The sequence below is a fragment of the Stegastes partitus genome, unplaced genomic scaffold (genome assembly GCF_000690725.1).
Source record: "Stegastes partitus isolate 25-593 unplaced genomic scaffold, Stegastes_partitus-1.0.2 Scaffold1302, whole genome shotgun sequence".
Lineage (NCBI taxonomy): Eukaryota > Metazoa > Chordata > Actinopteri > Pomacentridae > Stegastes > Stegastes partitus.
This window is the reverse complement of record NW_007579033.1, coordinates 2,010-26,043: the sequence shown is the minus strand read 5'-3', so window position 1 is coordinate 26,043 and position 24,034 is coordinate 2,010. Positions and strand designations below refer to the sequence as shown.

Below are 24,034 nucleotides of genomic sequence, written 5' to 3'. Positions count from 1 at the left end.
AGGCAAAGAGAAGGTGGCACTCAGGGTAACACCTATTCAGGCACATGTCCGGTCACTTCACCACCTGTTATTTGGTGGCTTATCCCTCCTCCTCTCACGTCTCCGGCTGTGAAACCAGACACTATTACTGGAGTGTGAACTGTTTGTACGGGCAAAAAGAGAGAAGCGAAGAAAGACGAGAGAAAAAGACCGATTCTGTCTCTGTAAAGCTTTGTTACACTTTAAAATATGTGCCACAAAGAAACTGAAAGAAAGCTGACATGCTGGAAAGTTTTTGCATGGTGGGGTTGTTGTAGAGAAGATCCAGTAAAACATGGAAACAGATTGCTCAAGTAAACAAAGATGTGAGAGTACTGAAGACAAAATCCTAGCATCTTGCTTCTGCCCAATACTTACAGAATCAACCCCAAAAGAAACATTAAAAACACTGAATAAAAACTACCCTTTTTTGCTCAAGGACTGTTCAAGTGTTTTGAGAGCACTGCCACATTGGCTACCCTTAAAATTACTAATGTTTGCCTATGATTAACCCTGCCAGCTTTGCGACAATAAAAGTATGATCAATAAGCTGCTGCAGGACTGATGTCCCAACCAGACCTGAACCAGAAAATGGAAAACTTCTGTCACAGTAACTCCAGTTGCAAAGTCTATCTTTAATAAGATCCTGAGATGACGTTTTTTTCCTTGTTTCACCTTGTAAGAAGACCTCCCAACAAAAAACATTCTCGATCTAACCACATGGTAAACAATACAGCAACATTAGCTAAGTGTGAAAGTAATTATCAACACCTCCAGTTTTACAATAAGACCCACCATTGCCAGTGTATTCACACAGCTTATGCAAAAAGTAATAGTGCACCATCAGCAGTAGCTTTACACATTACTTCAATGCACTATTGGTAATATATATATAAAATTCTACCTTTTATTTCATTGGATAAATTCTGCAATAGCATATTTTTTAAAAATCTGTTCTTCACCTACCGGCCACTTTAAAGTGCAGGCGGGACACAAATTAAGGAATGAGCAACATAAAGTGTTTTAGTAAGATGTTGAACCACCAAAACAGCTTCATTGCTCTTTTGCATCGACACGCCGAGTTTCTAGATCTTTACTGAAGGGAGATTCTTCCAAAAGATATTCCCACATATGGTGTTTTGGTGACAGTGGTGTGGAGTAGGGGTACAACAAATAATCGACGCAGTCAATTAAAATCAAAGTCTACGTTAGTTGCCAACAAATTGACTTGTAATGGTTTCACGAGAGCTGCAACAATAAGTCGACCGGTTGTGAGCTTTAAATCAACAGTCAACTATTCTGATATTTGATTAATTGCTTTGAGTGATTTTTTTAAAAACTGAATTCTTTGATTGCTGCATCTACATTTGAATATTTTCTGGTTTCTTTTTTCCTCCACAACAGTCAATCGAACATCTTTTGGTAGTGGACAAAACAAGACCTTTCACCATTTTCTGACATTTTATACACCAAACAACTATTAAACAAGTAAGTGATTCATTGTCAATGAAAATAATTAGTTAATTGTGAGAATAACCAATGTGAGTCACTTGCCCAGTGTGATTACATAAAGGCATGAACCAAGTTCTCACAGTGACACAACGCGTCATCACAGGATAAACATGATCACAACACTGTATTGATTTATACTGACCCTGCCCTCTAAAGGGACAAGTTGTCCTAAACCATGTCGGCAAAATGCCCACAGTATACCAGAGCACTGGGTTCCCTCGCTGTAGTGGTCAAGAGTTCAGGTTATTCCTTTAATTTGTCATCTATCTGTATCTCAGTACTTGATTAATCATCAGAATGACAGCTAACATACTCCATTATGAAAACAATCTGGACATGTAGGCCAGCAGCCGCCTGGTCTCGCATCACATCCATCAGTTCAGTCTCCACTGTCACTGAGTGGTGAAGGCAAAAAGAGATCAATTCATTCATTCAAAACAGTGGGCATGTCATATTTGGTGGGAAGCTGCCATGAAACACTGAAATGTGCACAAGGTTACGTAATCCTGTCTTATCCAGCATTTTGGAACTCCATTTAAAACTTGTGCAACATTTAGCTGGAAACAGCGGCAGAGCTGCAAGACAGAAAGCAATAGGTCTGAAGAGAGAGAGGCAAAAGTCGGCTTTTACTGCAGTGTGGACAGAATCAGACAAGAGAGGGACAAAGAGAAACAAACTGAGAAAAGGAAGAGAGGAACTGCAAGAGTCTGGGCCAGAGGGAGAGAAAGAAAGAGCGATCAGAGAGAGAGGTGCTGCGAGAAAAGAGCAGTCCATCCAGCGGGAGCGTAATTAGCAGGCTGAGAGTTTACAGGAAGAACCCTGTGAACTAGGACACTTTATTCCCACATAACCTCAGCTGAACTCCTCCTCGGTGCAGAAATGGAGAGGGAGGGGGAAAAAGCAGGCCTGTTTGGCCAGAGAACTGTGCATAAATATGGGGAGCTTCAGCGTAGGCCATGTGGGCCAAGCATAGCCTGAGGGCAGTAGCAGGGCAGGGCCAGGAGAGGAGGCGCAGACACTAACGGAGGCCTGACTCCTGCAGCACAGCATGACGAGGAGGAGAAGGAGGAGGAGGGAGGGAAGATAGCAACAAGGGAGAGGAGGAGAGAGCAGCGGAGGTAGAGGAGGAGACTGAAAGGAGGTGGAGCGAGAGCTTAATTTAATTAGGCTGCACCAACATGCAATGAGGGAAAATGCTTTTTATGCAACAGAGCAGCAACAAAATCTAATTTACCTCTAGTCCAACAAAGCAGCATTAAAACTATGGGTTTGCTGCAAACATAATCATTCACATAGAGGTCCATTTCATATATCTACTTTTTTTTTTTTTTTTTAAATAAAGTCAAACCAGCCACTGTATATAACATCAAAAGACAGTGTATGGTCACAGAGCATAATAAAAGTATAAAAGGAACAGAGTAAATAGAGGCTTTTTCTGTTGTCTTTAGAATATTTTTGAGCATCGTTTACTTTGTGGTAGTGGTTAATGTAGAACTGACATAAAGACTCAAAGACCAGGCTGAAACAGCAATCACATGGTCACTGTTTTAAACCTGAAAGCCCCCTGGCCTTCAAGTCTTCAATCATGTTTTCATGAAATGGCAATGCTCATCATAACCCTGATAGTGAAGACCCTTTCCTTTTCACTTTTAAATAACAACAAATTCCCAGTATTATCATAGGCAGAAGTACAAACATTTTGATTCAAAATTCTAAAAACAGCAAACCTAAACAAGGCTGAACAGAATCACAAAACTGCCAAGAAAAACGCTACTAACCTAAAAAACATAGATTTTCACGAGCAGTCTCATGCTGTGCTAGTGGGTGCAACCGTAACATCTAAACAATGAATTCACTGAAAATGTATGCAAAATCCTGCCTTTCTGTTTTTGTCGTCTTTCAATGCTTGAACCGTTCACACTGTATTTGCAGTGTGCAGCACTCACTAGTATCTTGTATTCATTTGTATTCTATAACCTCAGGGTTGGAAATGCAGCATCGGGATTCCACCTACTTGTGTAGTGTGTAGGTTGCGTTTTTTACACACTGATGAAGGCGCTGTGCCGAAAAAAATTAACTTGTCCTTGACTAAATGTTGTTTTTTGACATTAACTTCAGGTTAAAGATGCAATAAATGTAATTTTACATTCAGAGTTACTTACCAATGTATCCTTGAAGACTAACAAAGGTGCTGAATGCAATTCCTTCCCCATAAAACACCACATTTTTTGTCATTAGTAGGATTCAAAAGCTTTATTGCCATACGCAACAGTAACTAGTTATCAGTGCAATGACATTTTTAGTAGTTATGTTAATCCAGTATTGCATAACCATATTTACTTGCTGACTTGTCTTTTCTTTATTGCCTTTATTGGTGCATTGCAGCAGATCTTTAGAATCGTTACTGTCACCTGTAGATCAGTGAATCGGTGTGGATCTATTTGCCGGACTGAACCACATCCACTGTGCACATGCTAGCGAGTGCAAGTGCATCCTTGTGTGCACCAGGCTAAATAGGGACTCGCAGGTAAAACTGGTTAAGAACCTCACAGGTAATCTTTAAAGACTGATTTCTTATTGTTTGATGTATTGGAAGGAAGCAAAGATTGTTATTACACAGCTAAAATCAAAACCAATTTATTTTGTTATTATTACTATCTCAACATACACTCAATATTCATGTGTGAAATATTCAAATAATCCAAGTGTGAAAACCATCTACATAAAGTGCGACATTAGTAGAGATGGTAGGAAAATGCGTTTGAAAATTAGGGCTTTAATTGTGAAAGCCACATAGGTGTACTGACCAGGAAAGCAACAGCCAGGTATTGGAAGGTAAACTCGATATCAGTGGTGAGAACAAGCCAGTAACGACTAGAGTTGAGTGATTTGGAAAAAATATCTAGTGTCAATTTCCTGACAGATATTGCGATTTAATATTTCATTCTCTAAAGTCAAGCTGCAGCCAAATATTCATTGTGGAACAGATTTAGATGGCGCCTTAAGACATGAGATACCATCAAAAGCATGACTATCACACAAGGAGGACGGCATGAATTTGTAAAAGTACTAACACAACAGTTGAAACAAGGATTCAGATGTGCTGCGAAATGTGTCATAAATTGCAGTATCTGTGATTTGCTAATGGCATTGTTTAAAATCACAGTTTTGATTTGAGATCCAATGATTATTCAGCTATCATACTGACTACAGGTCTTGTATACTAAGACAATATTTGATTTCCTGATCACAAGCACTTTAATCATAAGTGTGATTCGTCAATTTGAAGATGATTAATCATTTTAACTAATTGCAACTTAATGGTTGGTATTTCAATTCGGGGCCTTTCCCATTTACATCTACTGTGAACTGTCTGACCTTTGGATTTTTGTCCTCCACACAGCTTCACACAACACTGAATGTTTCAAGGGTTTGTTTTTCTTTATTTTTCTGCTTCTATCATAGGTAAGTGGACTGCGTCGTTAAATCTTTGTTTATTGTTGTCATTTCCTGCTTGGTCATGCTGTAGCCCACAGACAAATGCACTGATGAACTACTCATGTTAGTGGTCAAAATGCTCTGACTGGTTGACTTCTGGCCTGGTGCTGTGGGATATAACATCGATGTAGTGATGCGATATATGATTTGCACTCTACAGAGAGTGTTTTATTTTGAAAATTGACTGGTTACTTTATGCAGTTTCTGTGTTTGAATCGGTTTTCTCTGTGCACTGTGATGCGGCTTCCCTCAAAAATAGACTAAGTTCGTATTTTTAGCAGAGCAGAGCTGAGAGGCGCTTCTAAAACAGGCAGCAGTGCGTCTGAGAAGCGTTGTCTGCTGTAGCCCGATCAGCTTCGATGGCCTCTTTGCAGTCAGAGCACGACACAGGAGTAACTGCAACAGCAATTTAAAAAAGACAGACCATACAAGAGGTACAATTAGAGTTCAAACTGACAGGTTTTTTTTGTGTGTGGTTTTTTTTTTTATTCCAGGACAGAAATTTAAGTCTGAACTGAATAAACTCTCCACTTCCCCCACACAACAAAAGGACCTGTCCAGTTCACTTGCACCCCCTCTCAATTTACCCTCACTAATGACTGCCACCACTTAATGTTCAGGCATGCGAGTGTGTGGGGCTACAAGATAAGAAGAAGAGGAGGAGGTGAGGGTGGGCGTGGAGGGCTCGGAGAGATTTAAACGTTGTGTGGGAGCTTTGAGTTCAGGAGGACAGCGAGGAGGGGCTGGGGGAGTTGACAGGGTGAAAGCAAAGGCCAAACTAGCTCCAGTTGTAAACACTCCCTCTCTCAGCGTGCTATGCGGCAGCTCTCCCGTGGCGGCAGTCCAGGACAATCTAAGGGCAGGAGAGAGCAAAGGAGGGGAGGGACAGCGGGTGAGAGATGAAAGGAAACGCCGATGTGATTCACAGAGAGAAAGTGAAAACCCTCGAAACTGGAGCAGCGTGTCGAGAAAAACAAAAGAATGTGGAGGACAGGAGGTGAAGAAGAAGGAGGAGGAGGAGGGCTGGATGAGAGTACAGCAGAGGAAGAGAGAGAGAGAGGCAGAGACTGTGACCGGCAGAGGGGAAATCCTCGAGGTGCCTGCAGCTACTGAGACACACATGCAGGGATATTCTCATTCACACACACTCTCATACAGTGTAAACTCAAAACACAACGGACACAGCATTTCTGTAATGATGCTGATCACTACGGCTGCAGCCACTGTACGCTGCTGTCAAACACAGCCTAAAAGGACTAGTGTAACATTTTGGAAAATGTGCTTTCTTTGGGGCAACTTCTTAACAGCCCACATGCAAAACTTCCATGCATCATTTCTTTTTCTGCACAAGTTGCCTGGAAAACTTGTGGAGCACAGGTATTGGTTTCCGTACATGCACAATGATGGCAAACCTGGTAACCTTACACAGGTCCTGGCTGTTGTCCACCAGACTCTCCCTTAACCCCACCAAGGTTTTAAAGTTAGATTTTGAGGTGTTAATGGGTGTATTTTTAAACTGAACACAGCTCTCCTTGCTTATCCACATACGGAAAAGTCCTATATCGTGCTGTTTTTCAGTGTATCTTTCCATTTTTAAGCTCAAAATACTGCAAAGATGTTTGACTTTGTGATGACGGGCTGTTTTGCTCTAAAAAGTCAATGAGCTGCTGTTGTTCCCGCCCCCTACAGGAAGAACAAGCCGTCTGTGTCTGTGATTGGCAGCTGAAGCTGGATGACTATTCGTTAGTTAGGTGCTACACAGCAGCTGGGATGAATTCCTAGTGGCTTGTAAAGCTGGAAGGTCTCCAAGTTTATAACAACCACAAAACACAATAAAAATTCATTTTCGCCTTATGAGACCTTAAAAGACACCCTAAACTTAATTACATTCATTAATAATATTACATTCATGACGATAACAAACTGGCAAAGGAAGCAACACGCATCCATCCAAAAATGTTCAACTATTCCTTTAAGTTTGGACTTCTGCTCAACTCTAAAGGAACTGCCAGACTCTTTAAATAAATGTACAGCAAAAGAGCCACATTTAAGTTTTTTGTTTTGTTTTGTTTGTTTTTTTTTGCATAATTCACTGATTTGTTTGTTTTCCTAACATATGTGTGTGCACCCTCCATAGGTGGTGAGGGCACAATTCTATCAGTGGGTAACAGCAGAAAGTGCCTGCAGGTGAATGCCATCTGTAACACTAAAGTACAAATATTAAGAATACTGAAGCAGCTGTATCTTGTTTTCACTTGCGGCATGTATTTTTCGCAGTAAATCCAAGCCAACCATAAACTGAACCCTCTTCATTCATTCAGTAACAAGGATGTGAGTCTGACACATTCTCCAGTTGGTAAAATGACAGGAAAATGGAAAAGGAGTTAAAGGACAAACTCAATTTTAAGGTTTTTTTTTTTTTTGCCACTTCAGCAAATGCATACGACTAGTTTGATAACAGACGGGTGTTCTGCAGATGCTACGCTTCTCTGTGTAATGTATTATGTACAACTCTTCTCCCCTCATTATGGGAAAAAATGAATTTAGTATGATATTGTGCGTCTCCATTTCATGCAGCCTCACTGAATGTAGGAAAACAAGTTATTGGAGGTCCAATATCAAGCACACTGAGAAGGAAGAAAACAAGAGTTAAAAGAAAACAGGACTTGCCACAAAGAAAGATCTCCATTTTGGAGGATTTAGAGAAATCGTAAGGATGAAAAACCCCGACATGACAATGACAACTGCAGAGAGATGCTACAGATTTTATTGTGAGTGTAAGAAGAGCTGGTTTCAACCCAGCGGCTTCCACGTTACTGGAAGACACTGTGTGTCCAGACTGGCTCACCGATCTCTCGCCAGAACAACAGGAGAGATTTCCAAGCACTGCCTGCCCTCCTTTCCTCAGCTCCGGAGAAATTTGATATTCACAGCGTGTCTCGCTCTCCGCCACACATCACGAGAAGCAGCGACGGCAGCTCGGCTGGTGCATTGAGCGAGCGAGAATCACACACGCCTGTTCGCTCTCTCTCTCTTCTTCCTCAGCACCCACCTCCCCTCCACTCCCACTCACTCAATATTACACAGGGGCAGCCATAAAGACACACACACACTAAACTGCAGCTGAGATATTGCTGTGACGGGAGCAGATTACAGTCGGAGAACAGGCAGAAAGAACAGAACAGGTCTAGACAGAACTCCTCGAGGACTAAAAAGGTTTTAGTTCTGACGTCAGAGGCGGCAGACGTCTCCCAAAAAATGTAGAATCGTCTCACAAACTGGAAACGCTCATCGGTTGTGATGAGTTGGTGGCCTGTGAAGCAGCAGCGGCAACAACAACAACAAACAGGCTGCTGTCTATCCACACAAACACAAGCTCAGACGCATTAAAACACACAGTCACACATACACACACACACACACACACACACACACACTGTATACAAGCTGTGCTATTTTTAGAGACGGGTTTCCAGAATGTCCCTCCCCCTCCCCGATTTAATAAGTCTGCCCTCAAACTGACTGTACACTGCTATGGAATTAAAAATTGATCACAAAAGACACTTTGATGTGTGTTAAATTTTGGACTGCAGATTGTGTTCACATGTCCTGTATGTTTGTGCTTTGTGTATAGATATATACACAAGCTAGCATGCATTTATATATGTTTATGCATGAGTTTGTTGTTAGAATCAATAGACATCAAAAAAGAGCCTTTGGTTCCTGCTGCAGACTCAGAGGTGTCGGCTTTTAGCAGGACCAGTGAACTTTGCACGAGTAGAGGAATGCACTCACTTTAAGCAAATATGCTCCGCCGCTAAATGCAAGCGGAAAGATCTAGTAAAATAGAGAGCTGATAAAAGAAAAAAAGCATATTTGTTCACTTGCGTTGTGATTTGCAATGTGGTTAACATTTCCCAGCTTGTGCCTAATAGGTCCTTCACCATCAAAGGAGCACAAAAGAGTCGAGTGTAGTCACAAGAGGCGTTTAAGAAACACTTTAGGGACTAAAACTGGAGTTTTAGAGTCAGCAGTGATACAGATATTATGTTTGACGATTTATAGGTTGACAACTTAAACTTGAACACAACAAACACTTGTACAACTGAAAAACATACAAAGTGTACTACAGAGAAGAAAACATGAATCAGGTTAATATTTGGTGCAACTAACGAAGGTTGTTTACAACAGGTCTTGTGTGAGGAACTGAAGATTTTAGGAGTCTGGCTGCATGTTTAGACTCGTTGCACTGCAGCACAATAAAACTGAGACTGATCAGACTCCTCTCTGATAGAGTAACGAGTAATTGAAGTTGTCAACATAAATCAATATCAAATTAGTTGCAAACGAAATCAATTGTCGATTAGTTGATGACATCATCGCTGTGCATTGACTCCTAATGCTCTGACATGACGGCATTACCGCTTCCTGGAGTGAAATCTGTCTCTATCTGACGTGATTATATAAAAGCATGGATCCAGTTCACTTCTGATATCAGCAAAGGAGAAACAGAAACTAACCAAAATATATCACAATGGCTTCTGCTGGTGCATTGCAATCTCTGAAGCCTGCCAGGCATTAGTTGACCCCCGCCGGGTCAAAGCATAGAGGAACAGGTCTTGTAAACTTCAGTTGCAGCGGTGCAGTATGGTTGGGAATGGATATAATGGTTGGAATCAACAATCTAAGCCCACATTCTGGCAGACAGAGCACAGCAAGCAAGGATTCCACTTTCATTAAATTGACACAGTAACTAAAGGAGCGTACCTTAATAAAGCCATCAGTCTGTTGCCAGTCCATGCCGGCCTCCCATCAAAAAGAACACTTGCTCACAGCAGTGTAGCCTACCGGTATCCATAGTATCCATAAAGTTTTTGCCAGCCATGGTAGCATGCTGCATGATTCCTCCAGTCCCAGTCGCCATGTTTAACAACTTTTAAACATAACATAATAAAGCTGGGCATCATAAACTCCAGTGTAGCAGCATAAACATACTTATACGAGTATTACAAAAGTACATGAGCATCTTTGCCTTCTTTATTGTCAGTTAGCACATGTCCAAAACAACCTCAAACCAAATCCAAAAGCTGATAGATAAATAATGAGCTAAATAAGAGCCACTTTGTAAGTGTGCAATTCATAATCTCTATAGTTGACAATTCATTTAAATGATCAATAGATTATTCTATTTTCAACATGGTTGTTCGTTGCAGTCCTTCTCTCTTATTGTACTGCATGATTAATAACAATGTCAACATCTGTCGTGCCTTAAACATATGCACAGTACTGGATCTTTAATGGACAATGACTCAGCCAAGTGCACACTGAAAGACATCCCTGAAGAATTTTTGGAACCCACAGACTGACAGGGTCATTACGGTGCCCCCCCTACTGTGAGGGGGTCAGATCACTTGGCCAACATGGCTAATGTTTGCATCAGTTGCAGTCAGATAAACTGAACTATCATTCTGCCTACAATCACAAAGGAAGTTACGCTTCAGTAATAAAAGGGTGTGTTTAGACTGAATGTAAAGCAGATTTAAGAGGCAAGGAAAGTGTCAAGTCAGTGCAAAGATGGAAGTGAATGCAGACTGACTGAATTCACTGTGGGCAGTGTAAACTGAGGTGAATATATCCCTGTGCAAATACAAAATGTTCTAACTTCAACTCAAACAAAATCAACACACTTCACATGCAGCTGACAGCTGTTTTATATCTGCAAACATTCAGTTTAGTTTAAAGGCCTCCATCATGTCTGATCTAGACCAAGGGAGAGAAGAAAAGCAGTATGCTTCATGCCAAAAGCAAAACAGCAGCAGTTTACATGTAATGTGTAGGCAAAAATCCAGTGAATCCCATTATTGCACAACAACAAATTAATCACAAAGCTTACGTGCTGAAGAATCGGTGCTTTCCTGTAATAACAGGACTACTACTCCACCCTAATTTGCCAATCCTACAGATGAAAACTTAATCACTTTGCTTGGCTTTATGTGCAATATGTGTGTGTACACCCATCACACACACAGACACACACAGACACACACACCTCATTAACATCCATGCTGAATGGCACAGCATGGCAGGTTCAAAGCGTCCCCCTCCTCCCTTCCTCCCCACCCCCAGCAGCGTTTCAAGCTTTCCTCGGCCTGCCAAATTCTTTCATTCTTTTTCAGCGAGGTCTTAATCTGCCTTGAAGCACTGCAGAGTTCTCCTGCAGCGGTGCCAGTGGCCCTGAGGGAACACAGAGTGGGAAGTCTCCCACTCTCACAGGCAGGCAGGGCGGACAAAGCAAGGCCCACCCTCTTTCTCTCTCTGTGAGGGGACAATGGTGCAGGAGGAGAGAGGAAGAGCCCAACACTGATCAGAGGACCTGAAATGACCCAACACCACGTGCCAACATGGGCCTCACTCTTCAGACCACACAGAACCACATTACAGAAACCTGCTTTCTGTGGAAAAAAAAGAGGCCCTGCTAGAACTGAGAACTTTACAAACCCTGGTGAACAGCGGCCTTCAGCAGGCCCCTGCATTAGCAGGCACTTCACATCAAACGCTGTCTTTTCATACAGCTGAATCAAAAGACAAATACTTCCTGTTGTCCCCGCTCTTCTCCCTCTCCAATGGCCATCTATCTCACCACGGAGATGAACTAAATCACATTACCTCATTGTCGAAGCCATCTGGCATGCAGCTACAGAAAAACAACAACAACAGCGCCAAAGTCTTGCACTACTGCAACCTGCATGCCCTGGTGGCTTTTTAGACACTCAGGGGAGATACTGCTTTTAAAATCGGATTTAAAGACAAGCCTGTTACTACATGTCAACAGACACTGATCAGTCTGTGGCTTATTGAAACCCTTACAGACAGAGAAATGCAAAGTGAAATGCAAAGTCATTCTAAACAGAAGGTGATTGTCCTTAAAATAACTGGCGATATGCTTGCCTTCATCACTGTAACAACTCTGTGTTAAAGACATGTTAATATTCTATGATCAGGACTGTCCAGGACAAGCAACATGTGTGTGTCGGCTGCATCAGTGTTACTGGGTTAGAGAATAAGAGGGGTCAGAGCAAAAGCCAGCTTTCACACAGCTTACTGTACTGCTGCAGTAGTGTCCTTGGGCAAGACACTGAATTACAGCGACAGCTGAGCAGGTGCTTTGAACTCCCTGAAGAGGAGCACAGAACGAAATGAAATTCTCTTTTTTGGGGATTGATGCAGCATCGGGAAAAGAACGTTGAGGTTCAAGCACAATAAGTCCTGAGTCGAGTCTTCCAGCAAGCGGAAGAAGACATCCAGCTGTTAATGTAAAGTCACCTGTCCCACCTGAGTTCATGCGAATCGAGGTGACAGGGATCAGTGTGTGCTGAGGACAAGGACTGCTGCAGCGTCGGGGCTGTGCCCTCCACAGTGACGCCTTCGGATACCCACCGAGGAGCCGGAGGGAGCTATTATAGCCATCAATCAAATTGACTGGGCCGCAGCGGCAGCAAGGACACTGAGGCAGCTGCTGTACACTCACAGCTCCTTCAAGACAAAAGGAAATCACAGCCAGCTACCAGGTAGTCAGTGCTGGCTGTGGCTTGTTACTCACTACTACTCTGATCATCTTTGTGGGGTTCCAAATCCACGGCAAAAAATTCAATTAAAGGTGTGCATCTTCACTTATCCAAACTGAACGCTTTGAAACACAGAAATGTGCTAATGAGAGCAACTATAGTATGAATCTGGCTGCATTAAAATACAGTAAAGGTGAAAATGAAAGGAGATGTAACTGGCAACAGTGGAGCCAGCTAAGTGTGTAAAAATCACAAGCTGGGGATCAGTGAAGATGAAGACAGTATTCTGTAATCACCTTCAACCATTAAACAATAATTTAGTTAGATGAGTGTCTGCCTCACTCCTTTCCAGATGTTGGCTGTGATGCAGTTTTGTTGTTTGTTGAGAGAAAAGAAGCCAAAAAAGAAGACATTTGCCCGTTTGCATTTCTCCCCACAAAAACAACCTGGAAAAGGCATTTTAAAAAGTAGACAGCTTAATGTTGATGCAATTTTCAACTTTGATGGTGGTTGTTGTTGCCTCACTATATTGCCTCCATCTGGCATGGTGGCCATTAAATGAAAAGCCTTGACTTGCAGAAAGTATACTTTCAATTGCTTGCAGTGCTGCCATTTAAAAGCCTTTGACAATAGGCCAAAAGTGATTTATACTGTAACAATAATGGATCACCTGGTTGAACGACTTCAGATAAATCAGCATTGTGCCCAACACGTCACCTCTGACTAGATGTTGCTTATTAGCCACAAGCCATTCAGCCTGTCTGTCTGTAACCCACCACAAAGACCACCTGTGGTATCTCAGCATTCAGACAGAGACAAAGCCTCCTTCTATATTTATATGTGATTCACAAAGGCCTGTTAGAGTGGCAGAGGGATGTTTACTTATTAAAGCTTTTCGCTGTGGCTGCCCTGACTGTGTCTGGGCAAGCCGCTCTGAAACCAGATGCACAGCAGAAAGGTATTTGATGTTGGTAGGCTCCTACACCGGATACACGATGGAAATTGAAGCGTTACTAGACCTGGAGGGGTGTTAGTGACTGACACCTGGGTGAAGGCTGCCAGCTGATTAGGACTTCTCTACAGTCAACTGACAAACTCACAGGGAAAACTAATCCAGGATGTGCTCCAGCTAATAATGTCAGAACCCGAGTGGGCGAGTCAGAAAAGGGTTCACAACAACAGTGTAAGAAGAAAAGGAAGACGATGATGTCCACACGGCTGAATAAAGCATTCGAGCACAGCTTTCGAAAACAGCTGGGGTGCATTCTAGCACCCGTACTATGCTGCATAGTATGCCAGAAAAAAATATTAAGTTTGTCCCAATACACAGTATGTCAAATGCAGTATGCCAAAAAAAATCAGGATGTCCTACTACATTCGGTCAGATTTTGCAGTTTGCAAGCCAGCATACTGACCCACAATCCTCTGCACAGTTACATCACATATGTTGCATATAAAAAAGTTTAGCTGCCAAGAGTGCACAGACAGCTGACAGCTCCTTTTGCATTACAGACTGCAGCGGTTAAGGTTTAGGAGGCATTATTTTGATGAAGTAGTATGTGTCATTGTATGCATACTGCATTTAACAGTGCGTGCTTTGTGAGGGCAGCTGTAGTACGCAATTAAGAAGACAAAGTACGTTTCTTGCCAAGATTCTGACAGATTTTCCACTGCTGGAACATTCGGGCCATTTTAAGATGGCCAGAACTTTTGAGCATGTTCCAACCATAGGAACTGCCCCAGTAGAACCTATTTCTGGGGAGAAAAGTACCTACTACATGGTAGGAAAAAAAGCTTTGGGGGACTCAGCGCTGACTGGTTAAGATCTGAGAAGGCAACACTAATTGGATAAATTCAGTGTGGACACTTTTTTCTTCTCCCTTGATGTCCTTTCTATCATTGCCGTCGACAACATCAAATTCACCATATGGGCTAACAAAACACACCCTCCATTGTTCTGTTCCCTCCATTCCCTCCATAGCATCTACTCCTCAATGCTCCTCGAGCTGGAGTCACTTCTGGCATCTAGTATATATCATTGTTTTGGCATACTTGGAGTTGACATCACGGTTGAAATTGTCTGATACTACACTGCAATGGAATGAGAAAGGTTAAAAGCACTGATTATGACTATATTGGTGTAAACGTTCATGCCACCTTGCACCTTTCCTGGTTCTCTACAGTAAAAAGATATTTATTTATAGTCCTAACAAATGAGTAAAACTGAAATGTCACTATACCTGTGACTAAACTGTAAAAAAAACATGTTTTCCTTTCATAAACCAGACTAACTTCATTGATTTTCAAATGAAGAGAAGCTCTCTGTCCCAAAACCCATAATCCTGTAAAACATTCCTTCCTCCATTCAACGTTCAAAAAGCCTCCACAAGAAGCTGGGCCTCAATCTGGAGGAAAAACATCACAGGAAGAGGATTAGTGTGGAGCAGCACTCGGTCACTTTTTTGTGATGCTCCTCTATCACCACCAACACTCTGGTAAACCTGTAGCTATTACAAGCAACACATTTACATTTTACAAAACTGGAAAATCATGGGGGGAAAAAAGAATTAAAGTCAAATCCAGAGACACCATATCAACAAATAGATGTCTCACTCAATTATAAAGTGATTAGAGGTAATTGGAGCAGCGGGTAGAGGATGATAATTGAACCAGAGTAACCAACAGGAACAGAGGAAAGTAAACAGTTAAAGGGACAATGACCTTCTGCCTAATGAGCCACAGAGTCCTTCTGAGTCTGCCTATTATCCCATTAATGGATCCGGGAGGAATTCCTTCAGATGGCATTAAGGGTTCCCCTGGAGAGAGCTAAACCTGGGAGGGAGAGGGGCCGGGGGGAAGGAAGAGGCCCTGCATTTTATCCCTGCCTGCGCTTCACTGCTTGGCCTCCTCATTCAGGTCAATTGGTCATGCACTTTTTCCCTCTCTGCTCCTTTACACACCCAATAAACACTCAAGTGCACATGTCCGAGCGAGGAACCAAAACAGTGTGCCTCCTGCCGTCACGAGGCCCAGGGCCTGTCAGTGCATCTGGGCCGAGCTTGTCGGCATCAAGGCTGGAGATCAATGCTGTCAAACCTCAAAAGCTCGCAGCCGCCTCAACAGCAGCTCTCAGCAGTGTGAGAGGAGGCTGGATGTTTACGGTCCTGGGAGACTCTCGGTGAACGCCAGTGAAGCTGGTTATGAATAAGCATAACGTGATACTGATCACGAATGCAACTGCCACAACAAAGGGAATTCTTTTTTCTCGCCTCCTCTCCTTGAGCTTTTCCAGAAATGGGCATGCATATACAGTATGTGTGCGACACAGCCAGCACAGCCGCTGAATGCTTATAAAGAGGGAGAGGGGAAAAAAAAAAAAAAAAAAGCAGGAAGCGTGGCATCGAATTACACAAGGCTGATGGGTGGGAGTGTGCATGGCTCAGGTCAGGGAAGGACAGGGAATATGAGGCCTGGGGTTTTAGCCAGAGCCACATGGTGCAGATGCACTGTTGACCGCTTACATGAGGGTAAACACACTGATGAGATAAAAGCTGACCCACACTAAGCAAAACTGCTCATGCACTCCTCTCTTCGTCACCACGAAGGCAAAAGAGAAATATCAAAAAGCAACTTATTTTCAGTAGGTGTGGCCTCGGCTACAGAGGGAGAAGAGTGATCGCTCTCCGCTTCAATGCATTCCAGATGGTGATGTAATTTTATTTCTGGAAACGTAGCCACACGAGCGATACATAAACTGAGCGAGAGGAGGCTGCTGAGAATCTGCAGGGCACCGACCACAGCGCACAAACTACAGGCAGACAACTTTGTCATTACTGTGACTTGAAACAACACAAAAGTCAGTTTCAAACCACACAGACAACAGGGAAACAATGCCAGTGACTGTGCTGGTGTAAGAACTGAATCAGTGAAAGCTCTTAATGCTTCAATAAGATAGTGGCTTTCATTTAAATGCCACATAGTCAGGAATGTTAACCAATCAGACAGGATAAGAGGCATGTAGACGAGCTTCAAACAAGAGTGTGTGTCAGCACGCATGTGTCGGACATGACCAAATAAATGGAGGAAAACCAGCATAATTCTTATGACAACTACCTTGTCCTCTTATAAGACCTTTTCAGGTGCGATTCCATGAAATTGAGTAACTTCCACAGGGCTGGTATTATGCATGATGGCTCACTAGCATGACTTACTTAACACACGTGGAACTGAGACGTCACTATTAATGCGATGTTAATGCTATTAATTATACTTGTGTTTTCCTGTAATGACAAGTCAACAGTCTGATGTAGTAAACACACACTGCATGATGGATGTCACACACTTCTCTTTCTTCCCACATTTGCTGTCTGGCTCGACTGCAGTCATCAAATAAAGCAAAATCTACCAACAAATAGCTTATTAAATACACCATTCAGCCCTAACAACCAGCCAGAATGACCTATAGTCAGGACGGTCATGTTATAGTGTGGATACTTGCTGAAATGACAATCGTTTTCATATGAAATTACTTTATGTGTCAAGCAAAAACACCATTAATTCATTGAAAACAGCTTCCAAAATATAACAATTTGCTGCTTTTTTCTATTTTATGCCATTTTAAATTGCATATTTTGGGGTTTTAGCTCACATAAGGTCAGACAGTGGTTAAAAATGCCCATCAAAATCTCTCGCTGCTCAAGGTTTTACTTGAATGTTGCTTTTAAATCTGACAGAGAGCCAAGATAGTGAATTCCTTCTCTGCATATATCAAAGAAAAGCATACAGTCCTCATATTTGAGGCTGTAACCAGCAATGTTTAGTGTTCTTATTGAGAAAAAAATAGTTTGATCCTGTATAGATTCATTCAACAAATAACTGTCTTTTCATTTTATCTACTAGTACAGCAATAATGTAGATTTTAGGATCAAAAAAATGTTTTTGCAATCATATATGATCATGATTTTTGTTATAATATCAGTCATTATTTGAGTGTATACTGTGATTTCCTGTGGTTTACAATGCTGTATTCGCAAGGTTGGTTGTGGTTCAATCAGTGTTGACGAATAGCTCCTCCACATACATTTAACTCACAAGCTTCTCAGCCTGCCTCTGCAGCAGTATGTGTGTGTGTGTGTGTGTGCAGCCCTCTTGTATCAGAACAACCGCATGCGAACGTGCAGGTTTACGACAGGACCGAATTAGACCTGCCACCCAAACCCCTGACCCACTGTCCTTTATGTCTCTGCTCCAAAGCCTTTAATCCTCACTGGAGGTGCATCCTGCTGGACGCTGCTCCGGGTCGTCCTGTGAAGGAGGAGCACTGACTGACACCAGCCTTCACTCCCATTTTCCCCCACTGGGGACTGACCCTGCTAAAAATACACACCGTGACTGTACTGGAATGGTGCTTTCACCTGTCACACAGGGTTGAAAAGAGGGCAGTGCAGTCGCCGGAGGATTTGGCAGGGGTGCTAATGCTGTGCCATTGTGCAGGAAATTATTCCATTGTTTTGCGGCGTGGGGATTAAGGTACCCAGAGTGCTCGGCTGCAATGGCTTTAGCAGAGAGCAGGGCATGTGCCAAAGCTCAGAGGAGACACAAATCTACAATAAATATCAGCATCTTCTTTGTCCAGGGTATGTTTCTTCTATAGCAGCAGTCTGCACACAATGATATTCTCTCTTTATAAAGGTCTTGTAATAGGAATAAGCACTGCAGGTTACATTTTCACACAGTGATGGTTTTTATTTATCATGACAACCATTGTTACAGCCTGCATATTAATGTGCTGTCATGATGCCCTGCCTTTCTAGTGTTTTCGCTCATAAAAAGCACCAGATTTGTCATTTTCTGCCACTACTACATCTGTTTGGCTTCAAATATTGCTGTGATTTCACTAGTGGGGTGTTCCCTTTATTCTATTTCAATGTTGATGTTTTTCTAGATATACAAAGAAAATGAGACGAAAAGGAGGTGGCAGCATGCTGTCCACACTCCACAGGTTGCAACAAGCACAATAAAACCAGCACAAAGAGAAGGAGGCAAGTTGTTTCTCAATGCCACATGTGGCAGACAGAGGTGCAGATCAGCGGCAGCGGCAGCACCATGATGGGGGAGAAAACAAAAGCGAGTGAGGAGGGAGAAGGAGGACTCCCAGCACTGCAGGTAGCCTGTATGCAGAGCAGCAGATGTGCATGCCGCGTTGGTACAACGTGTCGACACCCTGAAACACCTTCCTGTCATTTTGCATAAGCAGCCGTCAGGTTTCCTCTAAACAAAGCAGCGTCGCCGCGTTTGCGTCCAAGCGGCAACGGCGGCAACCACGCGGCTTGCGGTGCTGAAAAGAAGGAGAACAACAAATAAACACAAAGAGTTGACAAACCTGCTGGTGTCGCTCCAAATATCCGCACCACCGGCACTTTCTTCACGTCGCTCTCCCTGAATTCAGAATAGCACACGTCCAGGTCTTTGAGGGGACTTGCCACATAGTAGTCTGCGGTGACGATGCGCACCGCGAACATGACTGCCGCGTCCGTCAGTCCGCCGAGCGGCAGAAAAAGCTTCGAAAAAACTACTGTTCCGAGTCCATAAGACGCGGAGACCTCGGTGCTGAGTCGATACTAGCCGAAGGGGAGGCTGTCACGGCGGGAAAACAGACGACGGAGCGGTGGGGGAAGCCCCGGTTGTGTCCCATTAAAAAAAAAAAAAAAAAAAAACAAGATTCCCGTGGCTCCGAAGTGACGCCGCCGTCAAGGTCCAGCTGCGGCCGCGGAGCTACACTCGACGGCGGCGGGTAATTACCTCCGCAGCTGTCGGGTTCATGTTGTCACCGTGGCGGCTCCGTGGTTTTTAAAAAGCTGTCTCTGTGGGTGTTTTTTTCTTTCTTTTTTTTTTCGTTCCCCGGGCTCCCCGTATGTAGCGTTATCTTTCCAAATCACGCCTGAGAACTAGTCCCAGCCGGTCCCGCTGTATCAGCCCGCCGCTCGCTGCTGCTCCCTCCGCTTCCATAACAGGCTGACGGCGCTATGTTGGAGAGCCACAGAGCAGGTAAGCTGGCCGGATATCACAGCGACGACACGTCCGGAAAGGATTTTCAGAATAAAAGCACGTTGGTGAGTCAGCGCAGTGACTTAAAGCCGCAGAGTGAGTTTTATTTTGAAAGGCTTAGATATGTCAATTGTTCATAGACAACAGTCACAGACTAGTTAGTTTCATTGAGTAACTCATTGTACAGACATTCAGCTAGTTGGAGGTTGATGCCATTTCTAACAGTTCATTTCACCAGCTAAAGACAGATGGTGGCTTTTATTTTGAATTGTTTCAGTGTGTTCAGTTGTCCTCAGATACCCCGTGTGTGACAATAGTTCAAATAAAAATATGCGTGAAGCTACCATCAACATCCCAGTACATCCAGTTAGGTATTTTCAGCACAAACACCTAAGAAAATTAAAACAAATTAGTCAAAGAATAAAAAATCATTACTTTGCCCAGTGGTGAGATTAGAAAAAGGTAAGATAAGTCTTTATTAACCCTTTACTGAATTTACAGTGGTCCAATAGCAAAGGGAAAAGTGCAAAAACAAACAAACAAACAAAAAAAAACCAAAAGACAAAGGATAAAATGAAAAAATTAAAAAAAGAAAGAAAGAAAGAAAGAAAGAAAGAAAGAAAGAAAGAAAGAAAGAAATATACATAAGTATTGTTGATATTTTACAGATTCTCATTTACTAGTTTGAAGAAATTCAGATATTCTACTTGTACAGACATTGGCATTGCACAGATTATTCCATGAGAAGAAAAAAAATTATAATAAAAATACTGATATTGTTCCATACGTACAGAATTAACTGTGATATTTTACCAAATAATTTAAATGTTAAGATTATTTTATCAATAGAAAAAGAAAAAAAGAAAATAGAAAATAAGAAATATACAGAGGTACTGTTGATACTGTACAGATTCTCCTTGATGTTCAAAACAAAACAAAACAAAAAAAAACAGATATTGCACAAATTTGTTTACATGGTCGGTTGATTCTTTCATGACTTTAAAAAAAAGTGATGTTAAAAATATTGTTATTGTATAAATTCTATTGATATTGCACAGATTCTTCTATATGTAGAAAAAAAAAAGAGATCATATAAACGCAGAGTATTATAACGGACGGGTTTAAATGCATCAACCCTATTCAGGATTTTCATGTTGCCAAACATAGAAGGTCTTTTGGGGTCCATTGGACCCCAAGAATGAATATGTGCAAAATGTTTTTTGGTATTCATTATAGACTTTTATGTTATGTAAAATACATTTTCTGATAAGTTGACGTATTTTTGGTTCCAAATGCATGACAAATGTCCCTCTTTCATTTATTTATTTATTTATTTGTTTGTTTATTTTAATTATTAAAAAACAAAAAACAATATCTGTCACCGAAACCAAATGGCCTGGGGTTCAAAAGAACCCAAAAGTCCTGAATAGGGTTAATGGTATCATGTAGAATGATTTTCCATATAAAGTGCATGTAACTTGCATTGACGTGCTTAATTGTTAAGATGAATGCCATACTCAAACGTCTGTTACAACATGTAAACTGTGTTAGATGATAGACACCTGATGCTAGAAATATCCATAAAACTACACTAAAAGTTACTGATCTGTTAGTTTTACTCTTTATCCAGTTCAACCTGCTTAGACAGATTAAGCTCATACCTCACATGCCATTGATGTAATATGATTCCAGTATTACACTCAAATTACACTTAGTAGAAAATTACATTTAAGTCATAAATGATGGAGGGTAACTTTTGAGTTAGTATAAATTAAATTATGAGTACTAATAGTAATTTAAGCCAATCTCATGCAATGCTGCAAAACTGAGCCCTCTGAAGGTCTCTTATTTTGTAATTAATCTCGTTTTAGCCTAGAAACAGGAAACAGTATTGTGCAACATTCTGCTGAGCTTGACAGCATTTTCACCTCATTTGCCTCTACAGCACCAAAACAAGGATCAGGCTCAGATCAGGGAGCTGGAAAACATCACTTTCCTCATTGGTCGTTTGTTAGGAGCACGTTCCTTATTGGTTTAAATATCCGCTGTGGCTGGGGAAAGATAAAAGAAGTTATGCTTGGATGCATAAAACAAAAAAAAGATGTCATATAAGGACAACCATAAGGAAATGATACAAGAGCATCTCAGGCATCTTCAGAAATTCAATTAAAAGAAACTGTTACATCAGCACCACAGACTCACTGTAAGCCTTACAGTGATAACATCATAACATACAGTGAGATGAATATGAGATCAACACAGACATCCTGTAATTTCTTAAATATCTATATTTTTGATATTTATTGTTAACTGTGGCAACAACTGAGTGCAAAAAAAAATGGTTTTAAGTAGAATATTTCAGGGCCTCAGTGACCACTGATCTGAAATAATATATGACATGCTAGATTTTAAAACGTAGTACATTTCTTTACTTATTTATTCCATCTAGAAAGTAATCTGTTACATTACTTTTGCATTTCTCGGCAATGTAACCTGAGATGCAATGTCACATAATCGCCAGTTCAGGATAAAACATTAAAACTTACACATGCCCACATATGAGAACATCCTAATGAGGAGAGCATACACAAGATTTTTCTTTAATGCTCTATAATACAGTATTAGCACAATACAGACAGCAACGATGTTGAATACCAGCTCCAAGAGCCCTTAACAGTATAAAAGTGGCACCAGCAGAAGGCTATACTACCCCAAAATTAAAGCAGTAACTCCAGCAGTAACTGATTAGTGACTATAATTCATTCAGGAACTGTAATAGTACTGCACCAAGTGCAGATCCTCAGTGTTGTTATTATGAATTTGGGGGTTTAACCTGATGAAGAGTTATTTCATCACACTTAAATTACTCATAACATGTTTATTAATGTAATAGTTTGACATTTTGGGAAACTGTTTCATCACACAGCCATCTATAAAACCACAACATGTCATTTTTTAGGTTCAGAGATTCTAGCAGATGGATTATGTTTTCAGACCCAGCCTAGCTGTTTGCCTTTGTTTCCAGTGTTCATGCTAAGCTAAGCTAACAGACTACTGTACCAACTCTTGAACAGTTCCTTTAGGGAATTATTCATAAATGTAGAGATGACAACAAAATGAAGAACAATATATGGGTTTTTGGTGCAAAAAGTCAAAATAGGCAAGTGTAAGGAGGAACAATCAGAACTGAGAGTCTGCATTTTTTGGGACTGTAGTTATTAAACCACATTTGTAGGAACCTTGTTTTTCACAGCAGTGCAACCTCCTGAATGGGATAACTAAAAGAGTAGCATGTAGTGAAGGTAGGACTGGTCAAGACGGACGACACTCAGTGTGAATACTCAATGTGAATCAAGTTTTAAGTATTGGGTTGAATAAACCTTGAAATCTATAAATACTTTAACAGAAAGAGTTTCAGGCGTAACAAACCTTTACAAACATAATTGATTAGTCTGAAAGCAGTATTTGGGTTGTTTAAACCTTTGAAACCAAAATAATTTGAACAGAAAGTAGTATTTTTGGTGGAATAAACCTTTAAAACCATAACTCCTAAATTAGAAAATAATGTCTGGGTGGAGTAAACCTTTAAAATAGTAAGTTCTTGTACCAAAAAGTAATATTTCAAGTAGAAAATAAACCTTTAAAACCATAACCCAATACATAGACCAGGGATGTCAAACTAACTTTAGTTCAGGAGCCACATACGGTCCAATTTGATCTCAAGTGGGCCGGCCCAGTAAAATCACAGCATAAAAACCTATAAATGACAAAAATTCAGGACATTCTCAACATGTTTTTACAAAACATTATGAACAACTTGAAATTTCTTAAGAAAAATATCTGGAACTCAACAACACAATATTTAGGGTCCGAGCACCCAAAAGGGTTTTTGAGGCCCGTAACGTACTCGAAAACTCACCAAAATCACCACACACATCAGACCCGGCAAAAAATGTTATAATTTGGAAGAAAAATACACACCTCACTACAGAAATTGCTCCATAGCGCCATCTTGAAAATTTCAATGGAGTCCTGTTGGAAGCATGTTTGCCCTAGAGCTACGCAATTTCATAGGCATATAGAGCTGGTTGGCACGAACAAAAAAATCTGCTGGACCAAGGTCAAAAATGCAACACGGCTCAACTGTGCCCCCTACAATATTTCTACAGAGTCCCATCGGCGCTATGTTTCACCTAGAACTACGAACTTCACCACACATATGTAACAACTCGGGACGCACAAAAAAGTCCATTAGCATGTTTCTGTAAACCCAACAGGAAACCCGCCATGTTGGAAAAACGGTGAGCATGGCGGGCCATTTTCACTCAAAAATGACCATTTTTGTCCATTTTCAACATCGAACTCCTACTAGGGGGTTCGTTGTACACACCTAA

General features: G+C 41.5%; 1 protein-coding gene across 1 annotated transcript in view; it reads right to left on the bottom strand.

The window, feature by feature from the left end:
- Positions 1 to 19,589, bottom strand: part of rev3l (REV3 like, DNA directed polymerase zeta catalytic subunit) — a 90,846-nt gene extending 71,257 nt beyond the window's left edge. The window contains exon 1 of the mRNA XM_008298289.1: positions 18,976 to 19,589. Coding sequence (XP_008296511.1) covers positions 18,976 to 19,114 — 139 coding nt within the window. The 5' untranslated portion in view covers positions 19,115 to 19,589. The remainder of the gene's footprint in view (positions 1 to 18,975) is intronic.
- Positions 19,590 to 24,034: the final 4,445 nt, after the last annotated feature.